The sequence below is a fragment of the Drechmeria coniospora genome, chromosome 03 (genome assembly GCF_001625195.1).
Source record: "Drechmeria coniospora strain ARSEF 6962 chromosome 03, whole genome shotgun sequence".
In the NCBI taxonomy this organism is placed as follows: domain Eukaryota; kingdom Fungi; phylum Ascomycota; class Sordariomycetes; order Hypocreales; family Ophiocordycipitaceae; genus Drechmeria; species Drechmeria coniospora.
In genome coordinates, this window is record NC_054391.1 from 9,320,017 (window position 1) to 9,335,399 (window position 15,383).

At 61.9% G+C, this 15,383-nt stretch overlaps 2 protein-coding genes and 1 pseudogene across 2 annotated transcripts; 1 reads left to right on the forward strand and 2 right to left on the reverse strand.

The window, feature by feature from the left end:
• Window positions 1–1,854: 1,854 nt before the first annotated feature.
• DCS_08188 (uncharacterized protein) lies at window positions 1,855–3,447 on the forward strand (the record flags this gene model as incomplete). The annotated part of the gene is made up of 3 exons (XM_040805468.1): window positions 1,855–2,035; window positions 2,130–2,756; window positions 2,852–3,447. 3 exons carry the CDS (start codon window positions 1,855–1,857, stop codon window positions 3,445–3,447), a joined length of 1,404 nt encoding a protein of 467 aa, XP_040655572.1.
• A 999-nt stretch (window positions 3,448–4,446) lies between these two features.
• Window positions 4,447–9,696, reverse strand: DCS_08189 (serine/threonine protein kinase; the record flags this gene model as incomplete). The annotated part of the gene is made up of 3 exons (XM_040805469.1): window positions 4,447–7,819; window positions 7,990–9,050; window positions 9,103–9,696. The coding sequence occupies 3 exons, from the start codon at window positions 9,694–9,696 to the stop codon at window positions 4,447–4,449; spliced, it is 5,028 nt and encodes a 1,675-aa protein (XP_040655573.1).
• Window positions 9,697–10,508: 812 nt separating this feature from the next.
• On the reverse strand, window positions 10,509–11,313 carry DCS_08190 (annotated as a pseudogene).
• Between the last annotated feature and the right edge of the window lie 4,070 nt (window positions 11,314–15,383).

Sequence of the window (15,383 nt, forward strand, 5' to 3'; positions counted from 1 at the left end):
CAAGTACACACAACTCCCTGCAGGTACTGAGCAGCACGCGAGTACATTCATGTACATGCACAGTGCACACATAGACGTAGTTGTACTCTGTACGGTACATGCAACATGAGTGGCAAGTGGGTAGTTAAGCAGGTAGTTTGTAAGTACTCCGTATACTACTGACTGTGCGAGCAAGTACGGAGTGCACACAACCCATTGCAAGTGCCGAACAATAGGTACTATAAGCACAGAGCACACACAACTCAATACAAGTACCAAGCAAGTAGTACAACTCATATGGAGTGCTCGCCACCCACTGCAAGTAACGAACAGTACGTGGACGTTTGTCCATGTTCCTTGCACACGTATAGGTGTAGAAGTAAGCGTAAACATGAGTGGCAGACGGGTCACGACGTACAAGTACGGCGTTCATACTGTACATGCAACTTGGTGCAAGTACCGCACAGTACCTGTACAGTACGTGCATGTACATGCTTGACTTGAGTACCTATGGAATCATGAAGTACTGGGACACATGTATGTACCGAGTAGCCATGGAGTATAAACAACTCCCAGCAAGTACACCTAAGCAGAAGCACAAAGCACTTACAAGCAGACACACGACTCGATGGCAGTGCTTAATACTGAGCAGTACTTACTGAGCGGTACTTACTGAGCAATACTTACTGAGCAGTACAGCCAAGTGCGGCGTGCACACCACTCTCGGCAAGCAGAAGCATCGACAAAGTACTAGGTACGCAAGTACGCATATAAGTACTTGTGCAACTCAATAAAGTACCTAGTAGGTACCAACAGCTCATCTACAGAGCACACACCACTCAATAGAGGTACCGAACGGTGCAAGTACAGGGTACAGGCAACTCACGGCAAGTAGAAGAACCGAGTACATACTGTATGTTCACGCGCAACGCAATACAAGTACCTAGTACCTAGCCGTAAGTACAACTAATACAGCACGCCCACGGCTAGTAGAAGCACCGAGTACTTACATACTATGTTCACGCGCAACTCAATACAAGTACCTAGTACCGAGCAGCAAGTACAACTAATACAGCACGCCCAAGTAATACGGAGTCGACGCATCTCACGGCAAGTAGAAGCACCCGAGTAAGTACTTGCACGTGCTGTACATACTTAGGTACTGAGTACTGTAGGGAAGTACAAGTACAAATCAATAAAAGTACCGAACTGCCATCGCCGAGTACGTACAACTCAATCAAAGTACCGAACAGTACTTGCAGCTAGAAGTACCCAGTACATGCATACGCAACGCAATAGAAGTACCGAGCAGCACAACTAGTTGTAAGTAATACATGCACACCTACTTGTACACACACACACCACTCACGGCAAGGAGAAGCACCATCGAGTACTGTACGCAACTAATTACACCTACATGGCACAGCACAACGGCAAGCACCGAACAGTACTTACTTGCACCTACAAGTGCTCATTACTAGGAGATTCCGAGGAGTAGAAGAGCGCTGCCTTGAGCATCTGCGCGGCAAGCCAAGGCAGTCGCGCGCCACTCCGTCCGTACCTGCTTCTCGTATCCTCTGCGCCGTGCCTGCTTCTTGTATCCTCTGGTGGTGGCTTCCCGTCGGAGCCATCCGTTCCTGCCTGCCAGGGGAACCGCCAACAACCCCAACCCACCAAACACCTCCAATCCATCCCACCGCCCCCCGCTAGAACCTAACTTCCTCCCTCCCCTCCCTCCTCCTCCCTCCTCCACGACGACGACGACGACGAGGCCGGCATCATCCACCCGCACCCGCTGGCCACGTCGCCCTCAACCTCTGCTCGCAGCCGTCTCACCCCTCGCCCCTCGGCACATCTCACCCCTCGCCCCTCAGCATGCCGAAGCCCGCGTCCCCCGACGCCGGCGCCATCGTCTTCTTCCATCCCGACCTCGGCATCGGCGGCGCCGAGCGTCTCGTCGTCGACGCCGCCGTCGGCCTGCAGAGGCGCGGTCACCGCGTCGTCATCTTCACCAACCACTGCGACGCGAGCCACTGCTTCGACGAGTGTCGTGATGGTACGCCCGACGCCCGGGTGCCCCCCGTCCATGCTGCTCGGCCTCTCCGCCCGCCCGCCCGCCCGACGCCGCCGCTGACGCGTGCCAACCCCAGGAACCCTCGACGTCCGCGTCCGCGGCGACTGGCTCGTCCCGCCCTCGCTCCTCTCCCGCTTCGCCATCCTCTGCGCCGTCCTCCGCCACCTCCACCTCCTCGTCGCCGTCACCCTCACCCGCGAGCTCGCCGCCCTCCGGCCCCGCGCCTTCTTCGTCGACCAGCTCTCGGCCGGCCTGCCCCTGCTGCGCTACCTCCACGACGACGTCCCCGTCTTCTTCTACTGCCACTTCCCCGACCTGCTGCTCGTCCGCGGCCGCGACGCCAACCCTCTGAAGCGCCTCTACCGCCTGCCCTTTGACCGGCTCGAGGAGTGGACCATGGCCTTTGCCCACTCCGTCGCCGTCAACTCCGAGTTTACGAAGCGCGTCGTCGACGAGACGTGGCCCGCGCTGAAGAAGCACGTCGAGATCAAGGTTGTCTATCCTTGCGTCGACACCGGCGACGCCGGAGCCCCCCAGGACGCAGTCGAGCTGGCCGACGAGGAGCTCGAGAGGCTCGTCGGCCCGGCGAGGATCATCCTCAGCATCAACCGCTTCGAGCGCAAAAAGGACGTCGGCCTCGCCATCAAGGCCTTTGCCGCCATCCCCGCGCCCCACCGCGAGGGCGTGCGCCTTGTCCTCGCCGGTCAGTTCCGTCCCCGCCCTCCCTTGTGCTTGGTGTCCTTGCCACGGCCGCCTCGTCCGCGCCCTCGATGATCCGCTCACGCGCATCCTTGCCAGGCGGCTACGACCCCCGCGTGTCCGAAAACGTCGAGTACCACGCCGAGCTGCAAGCCCTCGCCGCGAGCCTCTCCCTCACCCACCACACGGCCGGCTCGGACCCCGACGTCGCCTCTGACGTGCTCTTCCTGCTTTCCGTCCCCAACGCCGTCAAGGACGCCCTGCTCCGCTCCGCCGCCCTCCTCGTCTACACGCCGGCCAACGAGCACTTTGGCATCGTGCCCCTCGAGGCCATGCTCGCCCGCCGCCCCGTCCTCGCCACCAACACCGGCGGGCCCGTCGAGACGATCCGCGACTCCGTCACCGGCTGGCTGCGCGATCCCGACGATGTCGCCGCCTGGTCCGACGTCATGCGTCGGGCTCTCGCCTTGACGCCGGCCCAGCTGGCCGACATGGGTGCCGCCGGAGCCCATCGCGTCACGACCCTGTTTGGGAGAGACCGCATGTCGGAGCGCCTCGATGCCATCGTCGACGAGATGGTCGCCATGAAGCGCCCTCCCCTCTTCATCAACAGCCTCGTCAACCTCGTCCTCTTGGCCCTGTGCTTCTGCCTCGGCCTGGCATTTGCGTCCGTGTATAAACGCCTCCGACGCTGAGGACTGCGTCTTCCATTACGTGCATGTTACCTGTACCTATATCGTCGTTGATCTTTGGTGGAAGCCAGGGACAAGGGAAGATTCGGGCCTAAAATGGACGTCAAGCACAACGACACCCCCCGACGTCGGGTCTTTTCCGCATCATCACGCATCGTTTGCATTCTTATGTTGCGAAATGTCAGTCGATTTACGGGATATCTCGTCTTATCGCTGCCGGCCGACACCACATGCCGATGCGGCTCCAAACTTGAGTTGCCTCCCAGGTAATCAACAAACAGGCCCCCAAAACGAACAACTCGCCGTTGCCCCAGCCCAGCCCATGCCCGTCGTCAATCATCCGTCTCTCGTCAACGACCTATATGCTCTCCGCTTCGCCACGCTCAAATCATGCAGGCGGGGAGAGGATAGATAATAAAACAAGAAAAATAGAAAAAAGGCATTAAAAAAAGGAAAAAAGGGCTGGACGACGGCTCCCGCCTCTCAGAGGCCATAGCAGCATCCAAGGTCCCAGTAGCGCCAGAGTCCCAGCTCGGTTGCATCTGAGCCACATCGGATTGCCTTGTCGCTCACCTGTTCCATACAGCGCTCCGGGCCGCAAAAAACCCAAATGGATATCGAGGCGAGGAAACCAAAGAAAAAAGGTACGAATGAAGCTAGTCCCTATGCAGCCGGCCAGCCAAAGGAGCTCCCACTTGAAGACCCATAGATCCCGGGCTCATGGTTTATATATACATGTACATGTATATATATATATATATATATAAAACATGCATGTATGTATGCATACATATAAATGTACGTATATTCTGGCCGCGCCGTGGCGTAACAGCGTGCGATTCTAGTCGCGCAGCGACGTTGATCTATGCTCGAAGCCAGCGGGTTTCCGGAATGGCGCCTTCATCGTCATCGATTGACTGCTGCTGTGCAGCAAAGTGAGCTTTAGTTGTGGTGAGAAGCCGCACGCATATGTAGAACACGCGACGACGCCCACGCCGCCCATCAGAGAGCTGCGCCGCCGTCAGGGATGGGTATCTTCTTCGCCGTCTCGTTGCTGGCGATGCTCGCGTCGGTGTCGCGTCGTTTCGACTCAAACGAAAGAGGCAGCCCCTTGGGCAGAATCGGCGTCCTCTGCCGTGCCTTGGCCATGAGCAGGATGCCGTCGTCGCTGCCGTCGTCGTCGTCGTCGTCGGCGAGCCGCGAGTCCGGCCCGAGCGTGTCGGCACTCTCCACCACCGGCGCGTCGGGCTCGATGCGGAGCTTCAAGGACCCGCTGTTCGTCGTCGGCAGCTTCCCGAAGCTCTGGGCCATTCCGGCCGCCGCCTTGGCCATGGCGGGCGGCGGTGCGTCGGCATCGAGCCTCCGGGGGCCACCGGTCACGACGCCAGGCCTGCCGAGCAGTTCGCCTTCGATGTCGGCCGAGACAGAGCTGGAGCCGCTTAGCAGTGCCGGGAGGGAGGGATCGGACTGGATGACGAGCATGCTCTGCGACGCCTGCTTGGGTGGAGCGTCGACGGCGACGGGGCTCGTCGCCTCGCTGGGGCTCGTCAGGGGTGTGCCGGTTCCCTCGACAGACTCCATGCTGGACGACTTGGCCATCGCCGTCGCGTCCCGCGCGCCGGGCGACGGCGGACAAGGGATGACCGCCGAATCGACGACGGCGCCGCCCTCGGTCTCGGCCGAGCAGGGGGGTGCACGCTCGGGCGGCTCGGCAGCCGGGACGTGCGCGGAGGGATGCGCCGGCCTCGCGCTCTCCTCGGCCGACGATGGCCGATGCGCGTCGACGCCGTCCTCGGCCGGCGACGGCACGAGCTGGCGGGCCGTCGACGTGATTGGCGAGCAGGAGAGCGGCGACAGCGTGCCGCCGGGCGAGTACATGCACTTGCCTCTCCCCAAGTCGACGGAGCGAACCGGCCTGCTGCCGTGGCGCGGCGGATGGATGCTGCCGGGCGCCGTGGCGATGCTGAGGCCCACCTCGGCGTGAGACCGCTTGTCGGCGCTCGTGAACAGGGCGCGATCGGCCGAGGACGATCTCGTGCTCTCCTCGCCGCGAGATTCGTCGCCGCGCGCCGTCCGGCCCGTGGCGTCCCCGACGAACCGGTCCTCGGCGTGGCGCCCCTCGAGCCGCGGCGTGGCCGGCGTCGACTGCGTCTCGGGCGGTTGGGTCGGCGCGAGGCGCAGGAGGTGAGAGAGCTGCGAGTGGCCGGCGTGGCGGTGAAAGCGTCGAGAGCACCCGGGGTGCATCATCTCCCTCGCGGCCACGTCGAGCTCCGTCGCGCTCGACCCGCGCGGCTTCGCGAGCGCCTTCGCCAGCGACTTCTCCGGAGGCGGCAGGACGGTGGCGAGCGGGTCGTAGGCGACCGTCTCCGGCCGCGCGCCGACGGCGCCGAGGACGACAGGCTCGGCGTGGAAAGGCGCGGGCTTGAGGTCCTTGGGGGGCTGGACGTGCGGCGAGAAGTAGTCGTCGACGCGGAAGCTGCTGCGCCGGTCGTTGGCGGCGAGGTGGGCGGGGGGCCCGGCGTGCCTGAACAGGCTGTCGCCGGCGGTGCTCGCGACGCTGCTCGCGGCGCGGCGGCGGGACCTGCTGTCGCCGCGGTCGGCGAGCGGGTGCATGACCTTGCCGACGGCCTTCTTCATGGCCGACCGGGCGCGCTCGAGAAACTTGAGGGGCACGACGGCGTACGACATGTCCTTCTCGTCGACCTGGATCCTCCGGCCGCACGAGGGCCGGGCCGGGTCCGTGTCGTCGAGCCAGGCGAGTATGTTGGGGATGCCCTGGACGACCCAGGGGTGGCGCTTGATGTCGCGGAGGCGGATGCGGCGCTCGGGATTCTTGACGAGCATGAGGCGCAAGAGGTCGTACAGCAGGTTGTCGACGTCCTCGTACTCGAGGTCGTTGTCGTCGCGGTAGGGGTGCGGGTTCTGGCGCTTGAAGAGGGACGAGACGGCGGGCGAGGTCGACGGGTCGACGGGCTTGAGGCGCCTCCGGGGGATGTGCACGTCCTCGGTGGCGATCTTGCGGAACATCTGGAACTCGTCCTCGGCGAGGAAGGGGATGCGGGCGTAGACGAGGCAGTAGAGGGTGACGCCGAGGGACCAGACGTCGATCTGCTCCGACACCCGCGGCTGCTCGTCCTTGTCGACGTCGGTGTAGCACAGCTCGGGGGCGAAGAAGGCGGGGGTGCCGACCGTCTTGGCGAGCTCGAGGTCGTCGTCAAAGTCCTTGGCCTCGGACTCGGAGACGGTCTCGTCGAGCAGCTCGCCGTCGCGGATGGGGCGGCCGAAGTAGGAGACGCCAAAGTCGGAAATCTTGACGCGGTGCTCGCGGGTCCAGAGGAGGTTGGCCGGCTTGATGTCGCGGTGGACGACGCCCTGGTAGTGGAGGTACTCGAGGCCGAGGACGGTGTCGCGAAAGGTCGAGCGGGCCTGGTCGAGGGTGAAGCAGGGGACGAAGGAGAAGTCCTCGCCGAAGGGGTCGTGGGCGCGGGGGTTGTAGTCGACCGACGACATGTGGGAGATGATGGAGTCGGCCATGCTCGGCGAGCGGACGCGGAAGCCGTCGTGGGGGCTCGCGGCGGGCGGCGAGGCGTCGGCGACGACGGAGGCGTTGGAGCGCGGCATGGGCGTCTGCAGGTCCTCGGTCCAGTCGACGCCGTCGTCGAGCTCCGTGGGCGGGCGGCCGGTGGAGCGGACCGAGACGGAGCGCGAGGGCGCGAGCGAGGAGCGGCGCGAGGTCGGGCGCGACGAGGGGGGGTCGGAGAGGGCCATGTCGTCGCGCGAGGAGACGCGCGACCAGCGGCCGGCGCTGCTGCTCAGCTCGTCGGCGGCGCCGTGCTCGACGCTCCAGTAGTCCGAGGGCCCGGGGAAGTGGCGGGCCATCTTGGCGCGCTTGATCTCCTTGAGGGCCTGGCGGCGCTCCATCATGCGGTTGTACTGATCCTCCTCGAGCGTCGGGGCCTCGCCTTGGATCTCGCGCTCGACGCGGCGGCGCTCGAACTGGCAGATGTGGGGGAGGCCCTTTTTGCGCCAGACGATCTCGCCGAGCTCGACGTGCTCGAGGACCATGTAGATCTTGCGGAGCTCGGGGTCGTCGATGACCTCGAGGAGGGCGACGACGTTGGGGTGTCGCATCTTCTTGAGGATGGCGATTTCCTTTTTGGTCTTGTCCTGGGGCGACATGGCGGTGACGCGGCCGAGCCTGCGCTTCTTGGAGAAGCGCGGGATGATTTTGATGGCCACATTCTCGCCCGTTTCGGTGTTGCGGGCGAGCTTGACCTTGCCGTGCATGCCGCGGCCAATCTCCTCGATGACCTCGTACTGATTGATGGACTTGCGGCCGGTGATGTTGTCCGAGTCGATGAGGGCCTTGTGCGTCCTGGCGACGGGGCGTCAGCGTGGGGAGGAGGAGGAGGAGGAGGAGGAGGAGGAGGAGGAGGAGGAGGAGGAGGAGGAGGAGGAGGAGGAGGAGGAGGAGGAGGAGGAGGAGGAGGAGGAGGAGGAGGAGGAAGAAGAAGAGGAGGTAGAAGAAGAGGAAGCGGAGGACACGGAGGAGGAAGCGGAGGGGGAAGCGGAGGGGAAGCGGAGGGGAAGCGGAGGGGAAGCGGAGCAGCGGCGGCGGCAGCAGCAACAGCAGCAGCAGGACGAGCAGGAGAAGCAGGCGGGACGGTGACGGGTACGACGTACTCTCTGACTCTGTGGGATTGCAACGGGTGCAGGTAGGGACTGCCCGTCGACTGGATGGGCGTGTTGCTCTCGGAGACGGACGTCGGGAGATGGCGCGAGGGCGACGGGCTGAAGAGGCCGGGAGCGGATATGGGCGTGCTGCTGGCGGTGCGCAGCGGCAGCGAGGAGGACGAGGGGAGAAAGGTTCCGGCGGGCACCTGGACCGTGGGCTGGTTCGGGTGCTGCGTCGGGGTCGGGGTCGGCGGCGGCGAGTCGTCGTCGCAAGGCTGGGAGGAGTCCATTTTGGAGGATTTACGAGGGCGCGGGGGCTCGATTCGACATGCTGCAGCGCGAGCGGCTGCACTCGCGACGCAGGCTTCGGGAAGCGGAGAAGAGGAGCGGCCTCGGACGGGCAAGCCTATCGCAACATGGTCGGGGGGGGGCGGGCAGGCCTGGGGCTGGTGTCGTGCGTCGGAGCCGGAAGGGGCGAGGCGGAGAGGTTGCGTTCGGGTTGGGCGGGCAGCTCGAGGAGTCGGACGAGGATGGAGACGAGGAGTCGGACGAGGATGGAGACGAGGAGTCGGACGAGGACGGAGACGAGGAGCCGGACGAGGACGGAGACGAGGAGCCGGACGAGGATGGAGACGAGGAGCCGGACGAGGATGGAGACGAGGATGGAGGACGAGGATGGAGACGAGGATGGAGGACGAGGATGGAGACGAGGATGGAGGACGAGGAATACTGTCGACGGCGAGCAGGACGACCAGGGTGTGGTGGTGGTGGTGGTGGTGGTGGTGGTGGTGGTGGTGGATGAAGACGATGAACGGAACGGAGTTGGAAAATGATGGATGGAGGTAGGGGGCTCCACCGTAAAAAGTGGAACGGCCACGGCAGGTACCTGCTCGTACGAGAATGCGTCCCAGCAGGTATTGGGCGTAGGCGTACTGTGCGTGCAGGTACTTGTAGGTGTACTTGGGTGTACTCGGAGGTACGTACTCGCATGTACAAGTACAGCGCTCGAGGTACTTGGGGGGCGTTGGGCACTCGGGCGTAGCGTGGGCAGCACGTACCGCGAGCGTACGAGTACGTAAGCAAGTACATGTACACGCACGTGGGTGCACCGTGCCAGCGGAGGCACTTGGGCGTGCGAGCGAAGAGGTACCGGTACGCACGCGTGCTCGTACCCGGAGCGGCAGCGTTCGGGGGGCACCAGCGAGATGAGATGGCGAGGAAGAGCGGTTGAGAGACGAAGGGGCACGACGAGGCCGAGTACTTGCACGGAGCACGCCGCAGGTATCGGTACCCGTCGCCGCCGCCGGCGCGGTGGCGAGCAGGTACCTGTACGAGCAGGTACCCGGGGAGAGCGCCCCGAGAATCGGAGTGGGAAGGGACGTTGGGAGGGACGGTGGGAGGGAAAGTGGGAGGGTGGGAGCGACGAGGGAAGTCGCGCAGCGGGGGTTTCTGGGCGGGTCGAAACACGAGGCGGGTGGTGCACTTGCCAGGTGTGTTTGTGGTGTACTTGCCAGGTGTGTTTGTGGTGTACGTGTACAGGTACATGTGCTTGTACGTGTGAATGCAAGAAGAATTCATGGCCATCGACGGCTGGGTGCACTGTAGGTACATGCGGCGCTGGCGGTACAGACAGTAAAAGTAAAGTACATGGCTCTCTGCCTCTGCACCTTTTGCATGGCGGGGCGGGATCAGGCGCAGGCAGATGGTACATGTTCCTGCACTTGCACATGTACAGTACTGTAAGTACAGGTACTTGCGGCCTGCACGCTTGGATCGGCAGGGAGCAGTGGTGCGATGGCAAAGGCCCGTGTAAAGACCACCCGCGCACTGTGGCCCCACCCGGCGCCCAAGATAAGGTACCCATCGATCCGGCCCAAGGAGCGTGCGTGTCGTCGGTCAGGCACACGTACGGGGACTCGCACTCGCCGGCTCGCCTTTGGTTCCGTCGAGGATGGGATGCTCGCTGGCTCGTGCTGGCTGTTGGGTGCGCCGCCCTGCACCGCTCGCCGCATCCCGTCATCGCTGGGTTGCGCCGCGGGTCGTTAGGAGGGGGGGGGGCGTGGGGCCGCTTCTGGCAGCGCAGGGGACTCGCGCCACGGGGACGGGGAGTCGTTATCTCTACTTACAGGATTGCAGTACAGCAAGTACATCGCAGCAGGTACATTACAGCACAGCACAGTACAGCACATGCGCATGTACCTGTACAAGTGCTCCGTACAGTGTCCGTACAGATTCAAGTTGGTAGCGCCTGCACCCGCAGCAATTCGTGTTCGTCGTGCGCCGCCATTGTCCTCGCCGCTGCAGGTTGGCGTGGGCGCACGCACCGGCGCCTCCGACCGGACGACGCTACGCCGCATCTGGCGCGTTGGGTGAGGGCGGCCATCGATCAATCAGCGTCCGTCGCGTCCGCCAAGGCCGGTCTTATCGCCCGCCCCCGCCGCCATTGGCCCGGGCGCGCGTGTGGCTGGGCGCTGCTGCAGGAGTCCAGGCAGGCGTGACGATGGCAGCGGCGACGGCGGCCGGCGGCCTGGGAGGTGCTGGATCGGGAGGCCGCGGTGGAAGGTGCCTCGACGCAGAGCAAGTGCGGCGCACCGCTCCGTGGTGGCGATACATGTGCGGATACGGCAGAGCACCTGCCAGCACTTGCCGGGCGTGGGCGTCGTGGCAGGCGTATTGCAGTCGTGTGCCTGCCATTCTTTCGTCTGTGGGTGGGACCTACCTGGTATGACCGGCTTGCGTGCGTACCGTGCAATTTACGGGTTGCATACGGAGTACTGGATGCATACTGATATAAGATGTGCTGTAGGTGCAGGTACTCGCAGTAGGTGTACTCGCAGTAGGTGTACTCGCAGTAGGCGTACTCGCAGTAGGTGTACTCGCAGTAGGTGTACTCGCAGTTGGTGTACTCGCAGTAGATGCAGGTACTCGCAGTAGGTGAACTCGCTGTAGGAGCAGGTACTCGCAGTGAACTCGCTGTAGGTGAACTCGCTGTAGGAGCAGGTACTCGCAGTGAACTCGCTGTAGGTGAACTCGCTGTAGGAGCAGGTACTCGCCGTAGGTGCACTCGCTGTAGGAGTACTCGCGGTGGCCGCGTCTCCGGCGACGTGTGCCATGTCGGGTGCGGCGAGCGCCTCGGAGGATGGGAGGCACCAAGCCGACCTCTGACGTACGGCGAGGGATGCCGGCAGAGGCCATGTCTCGCGGCGAGGGACGAAAAGGGACAAGGCAGAACGAGTATATGACGGTGATGCGGCGTGGCAGATGAGACGTGGCCTGGCTTGCGTCATGGACTCTCAACCGGGAGCAGGCAAGGCGGCGGCAACTTGCGTCTCCTTGGCACTTTGCTGCCGTACATGGAAGCGATGGCAAGCATGTGCATGGTACGGCCAAACAACGCGGCCCAGCACACGGATGCATGCGCAGCTTGCCAGTGTGTACCGTAGGTGCACCTGTACTCTGCGCCGACCACGGCGTGCGCATACAAGCACTTGCTACACTGCACTGTACTGTAGGCATCGTCACTATCGGCCCACGTTGCGGGTGCCAACTGCGCGTGCGTGTGCAAGCATAATGGCGGGGTGGCAAAGTGTCAATTCAGTTGCCAAGTGGTAACAATTAGTAGCGCTGCCAAAATTGAATCGTCAATTCTGCCGCCATCAGCCACTGTTACAAGCCAGCAGTGCTACTCTTGGTACTAACTTAGCACTTGAGCGAGCGCATTTCTTGGTACTGGCCGCCAGGACCGCCTGCGCCTGGTCGCCAGTACTTGCTGCCTGTGCCTGGTCACCAGCACGGCACTCTGCCTGGTTGCCAGGACTGTCTGTCCCTGGTCGCCAGCACTGCCTGTGCCTGGTCGCCAGCACGCCGGTGGCCAAGTCGCCGGTGAAGTGCCTGCTTGGTCGTGCTGCGTTACGCAAGGTGCATGCCGAGGATGCGTGCAGCAGCCGCCGTTGGACGGATGCGCCGTCGGTGGCCATCGACGGACCACGCCGTAGGTGTACCTGCGCAAGTGCTTCCGCCAGCGGTTGGAGTGCTGTAGGCGTCGGTGTGCTCCGTCCTGCGCGCAGCTGTTATGGGAGTCCACGGCGGGCCGCGGTGGGTGGACAGGGGTGGGCGTGCCGTTCGTGGCCAAGTCAGTACTAGGTACTAACCTAGGTCAGCACCTAGAGCGGAGTAGTTGTGCTGTAATTAGTGCCGTAATTAGTACGGAGCAACAAGCACTGTAGAGTGGCCTGCATTCATTCCTCACCCTTGGCCTGTCGAGTGCCAACTGGGCCGTTGCACAAAGCAAGCGCTGCGGGAAAGTACGTGCCGGCAAGGACAATCGCATCTGCAGGCGGCGAATCGTTTGATGTATTTTTTGGAGTGCTTGGTGGAGTGCTTGGTGGTGTATTACCTGCTGCTGCGCTTGGTGGTGTGCTTGGTGGTGTGCTTGGTGGAGTGTTTGGTGGTGTATTACCTGCTGCTGGTGCATTACTTGCTGCTGCTGGTAAACTTGCTAGTGCTTGCTGGTATTCTTGGTGGTGTGCTTGGTGGTGTATTAATTACCTGCTGGTGCTTGCTGGTATTCTTGCTGGTGTACTCCGTACTCGCTGGTGTAATACCTAGTACATACTGGTGTCCGTGTGCATGATGGTGTACTTGCTGGTGCGCTTGCTGATGCGCTTGCTGGTGCATTTGCTGCATTTGCTGCATTTGCTGGTGTACGAGTACTTGCTGATGCCCTGACTTGCTGATGCCCGCACTTGCTGGTGAGCTTGCTGATGCACGTGCTTGATGGTGTACGTGTAGTTGTGCTTGCTGGCGTACTTGCCAGTGTCCTTGCTGGTGCACTCTCTGGTGTATTACTTGCTGGCATTTGCCGGTGTGCTCGCCGGTGTACGTGTGCTTGGTATCCTGGTGTGCTTGCGATTGAATGCACGCACTAGCGGTTTACTTGCTGGTGTGCTTGCTGGTGTGCTTGCTGGTGTGCTTGCTGGTGTGCTTGCTGGTGTGCTTGCTGGTGTGCTTGCTGGTGTGCTTGCTGGTGTGCTTGCTGGTGTGCTTGCTGGTGTGCTTGCTGGTGTGCTTGCTGGTGTGCTTGCTGGTGTGCTTGCTGGTGTGCTTGCTGGTGTGCTTGCTGGTGTGCTTGCTGGTGTGCTTGCTGGTGTGCTTGCTGGTGTATTACTAGCTGGTGTATTACTAGCTGGTGTATTACTTGCTGGTGTATTGCTTGCTGGTGTATTGCTGCTGATCTTGCTGGTGTATTAATACTTGCCGCCGCACTTGCTGACTTGCTGGTGTAATACCTGGTACTTGATTACTGGTATCCGTGTTGGTGCATTTGCTGTGCTTGCAGTTGTACTTGCTGGTGTACCTGCCAATGTCCTTGCTGCTGCACTCCCGTGTATTACTTGCTGCCGCACTTCCTGGTGTATTACTTGCTGCCGCACTCCCTGGCGTATTACTTGCTGCTGCACTCCCTGGTGCATTATTACTTGCTGATGCACACGCATCTTGACACTTGCCGGTGTACTTGCTGGAGTACTTGGGTGCATTTGCTGGTCTTCTGCCGCGCTACTCGCTGGTGTTTTGCCGGTGCCCTTGCTGATGGTGTAATGGCTGCTGCCCTAGCTCGTGCCTGCACGACCAAGCGGATGGCGACAACAGGCTATCCGCACCTTTACCCGAATGCACTTGTACAATACCTCGTGCTCGAGATGAGTCCCTCGTGGGCGCCATGTCTTGCAAGTCCATTCCCGGAAATACAACCGCAAATGCAAATGCCGGGAATCAAATGCCAGCCAGCCTTTCCGCCGGGCGCTCGGCCGGTTGGAAGCGGCGCAAGCACTCCCTCCGACGCCCTGAAACAAAGGCGGAACGCCGCTGTCGAATCGGCTTACGCCGGCGGAAATGCGTCGCCGTGGACGAGCAGCGCCGAGCTTGACAGGTTTCCGGCAGGGAGGCGAGCCATCAAGTTCCATCAAGTTCCCGGCACGAGGCGAGCCATCAAGTTCCGGCAGCCATCAAGTTCCCGGCAGCCATCAAGTTCCCGGCAGCCATCATGACACCGAATGCCACGAGCTCGACCGCCGCCCGCGCGTTGCGTGCTTGTGAGCCCATGCATCGCCAACACCCATCAGCACTGTGCAGCGGTCTGGGTGCTACAAGTACTGCGTACTGCATCGTCGCCGGTACCTCGTCGTGCTCCGTGCGAGGTGCCATGCAAGTAGTGTGTACATGCCCACGTAGGATGACGCTTACTTGCAAGTAATACAGAGCATCAACGTCCTACACCTACTTGCATCTGTAGGTACCTCCTGCAGGTTCTCGGTGCCGTGGACCATCCGACGAGGCGGGACTTGCCTGAGCTGACTGCCTGCTGGTGCCGCAAAAGTACGAGGTACACTGTACATGTGTAGGTACTTGTACTTACCTAGTACTTACACGACATGTACATACAGGGTGCAGGGACGCTACGGAGCACAATACATACAGTACTGTAATTACAACAACGCCAAACTACCACCTACATATCCTCACTTGACGGCCTTGATGCACTCACTGTTCAAACCCAGTAATTATGGCCTGCCTACGGAGTACTAGGTGCCATTGAACCTAGTAGTGGCCTTCAGTACGCCTACGCCGGCGGATGCTTGCGCGCACAGCACGCTTCCGTGTGCCGCCGCCATCGAGGAATAAACCTGCATATTATGTACCTGGAACGTGACACGTACGGGGGGTGGAAAAAATGCCGATTCACTTTGTAGGGGCGGCGCTGCCAAAACTGAATCACCACTTTTGTCAAGCGACTGTCCCGCCAAGTACCCAGTACTTTGCACGCGCTGTCCCTTGAACCACCGCCCGGCTCGCGCGGGTATGTGGGAGGCCTGAGGCGACCGTCCTGACGTCGTCGACACCCGCACCCGCACTCGCCCGCCCTCGCACCTCGCACTCCCACCTCGCTCACACCTCACCCACACCTCCTCCTCCTCACCCACACCTCCTCCACCACCACCTCCTCCTCCTCCTCCTCCTCCTCCTCCTCCTCCTCCTCCTCACCCACACCTCCTCCTCCTCACTCACACCTGTACATCCGCCCGTCGTCACCACCACCCACTGGCCGGCCGCCGCCAAGGGCAAGGCCCCCTCCTCCTCACCCACACCTCACCCTCACTCCCGACGCCCTCCCACGCCCACACCTACCACGTCCCGCAACCCCTATTTCTCTACCCTCACGCCCTTTGTCTTTGCCTCGTCGCCCTCGCACCAAACGGCGCCCGTCC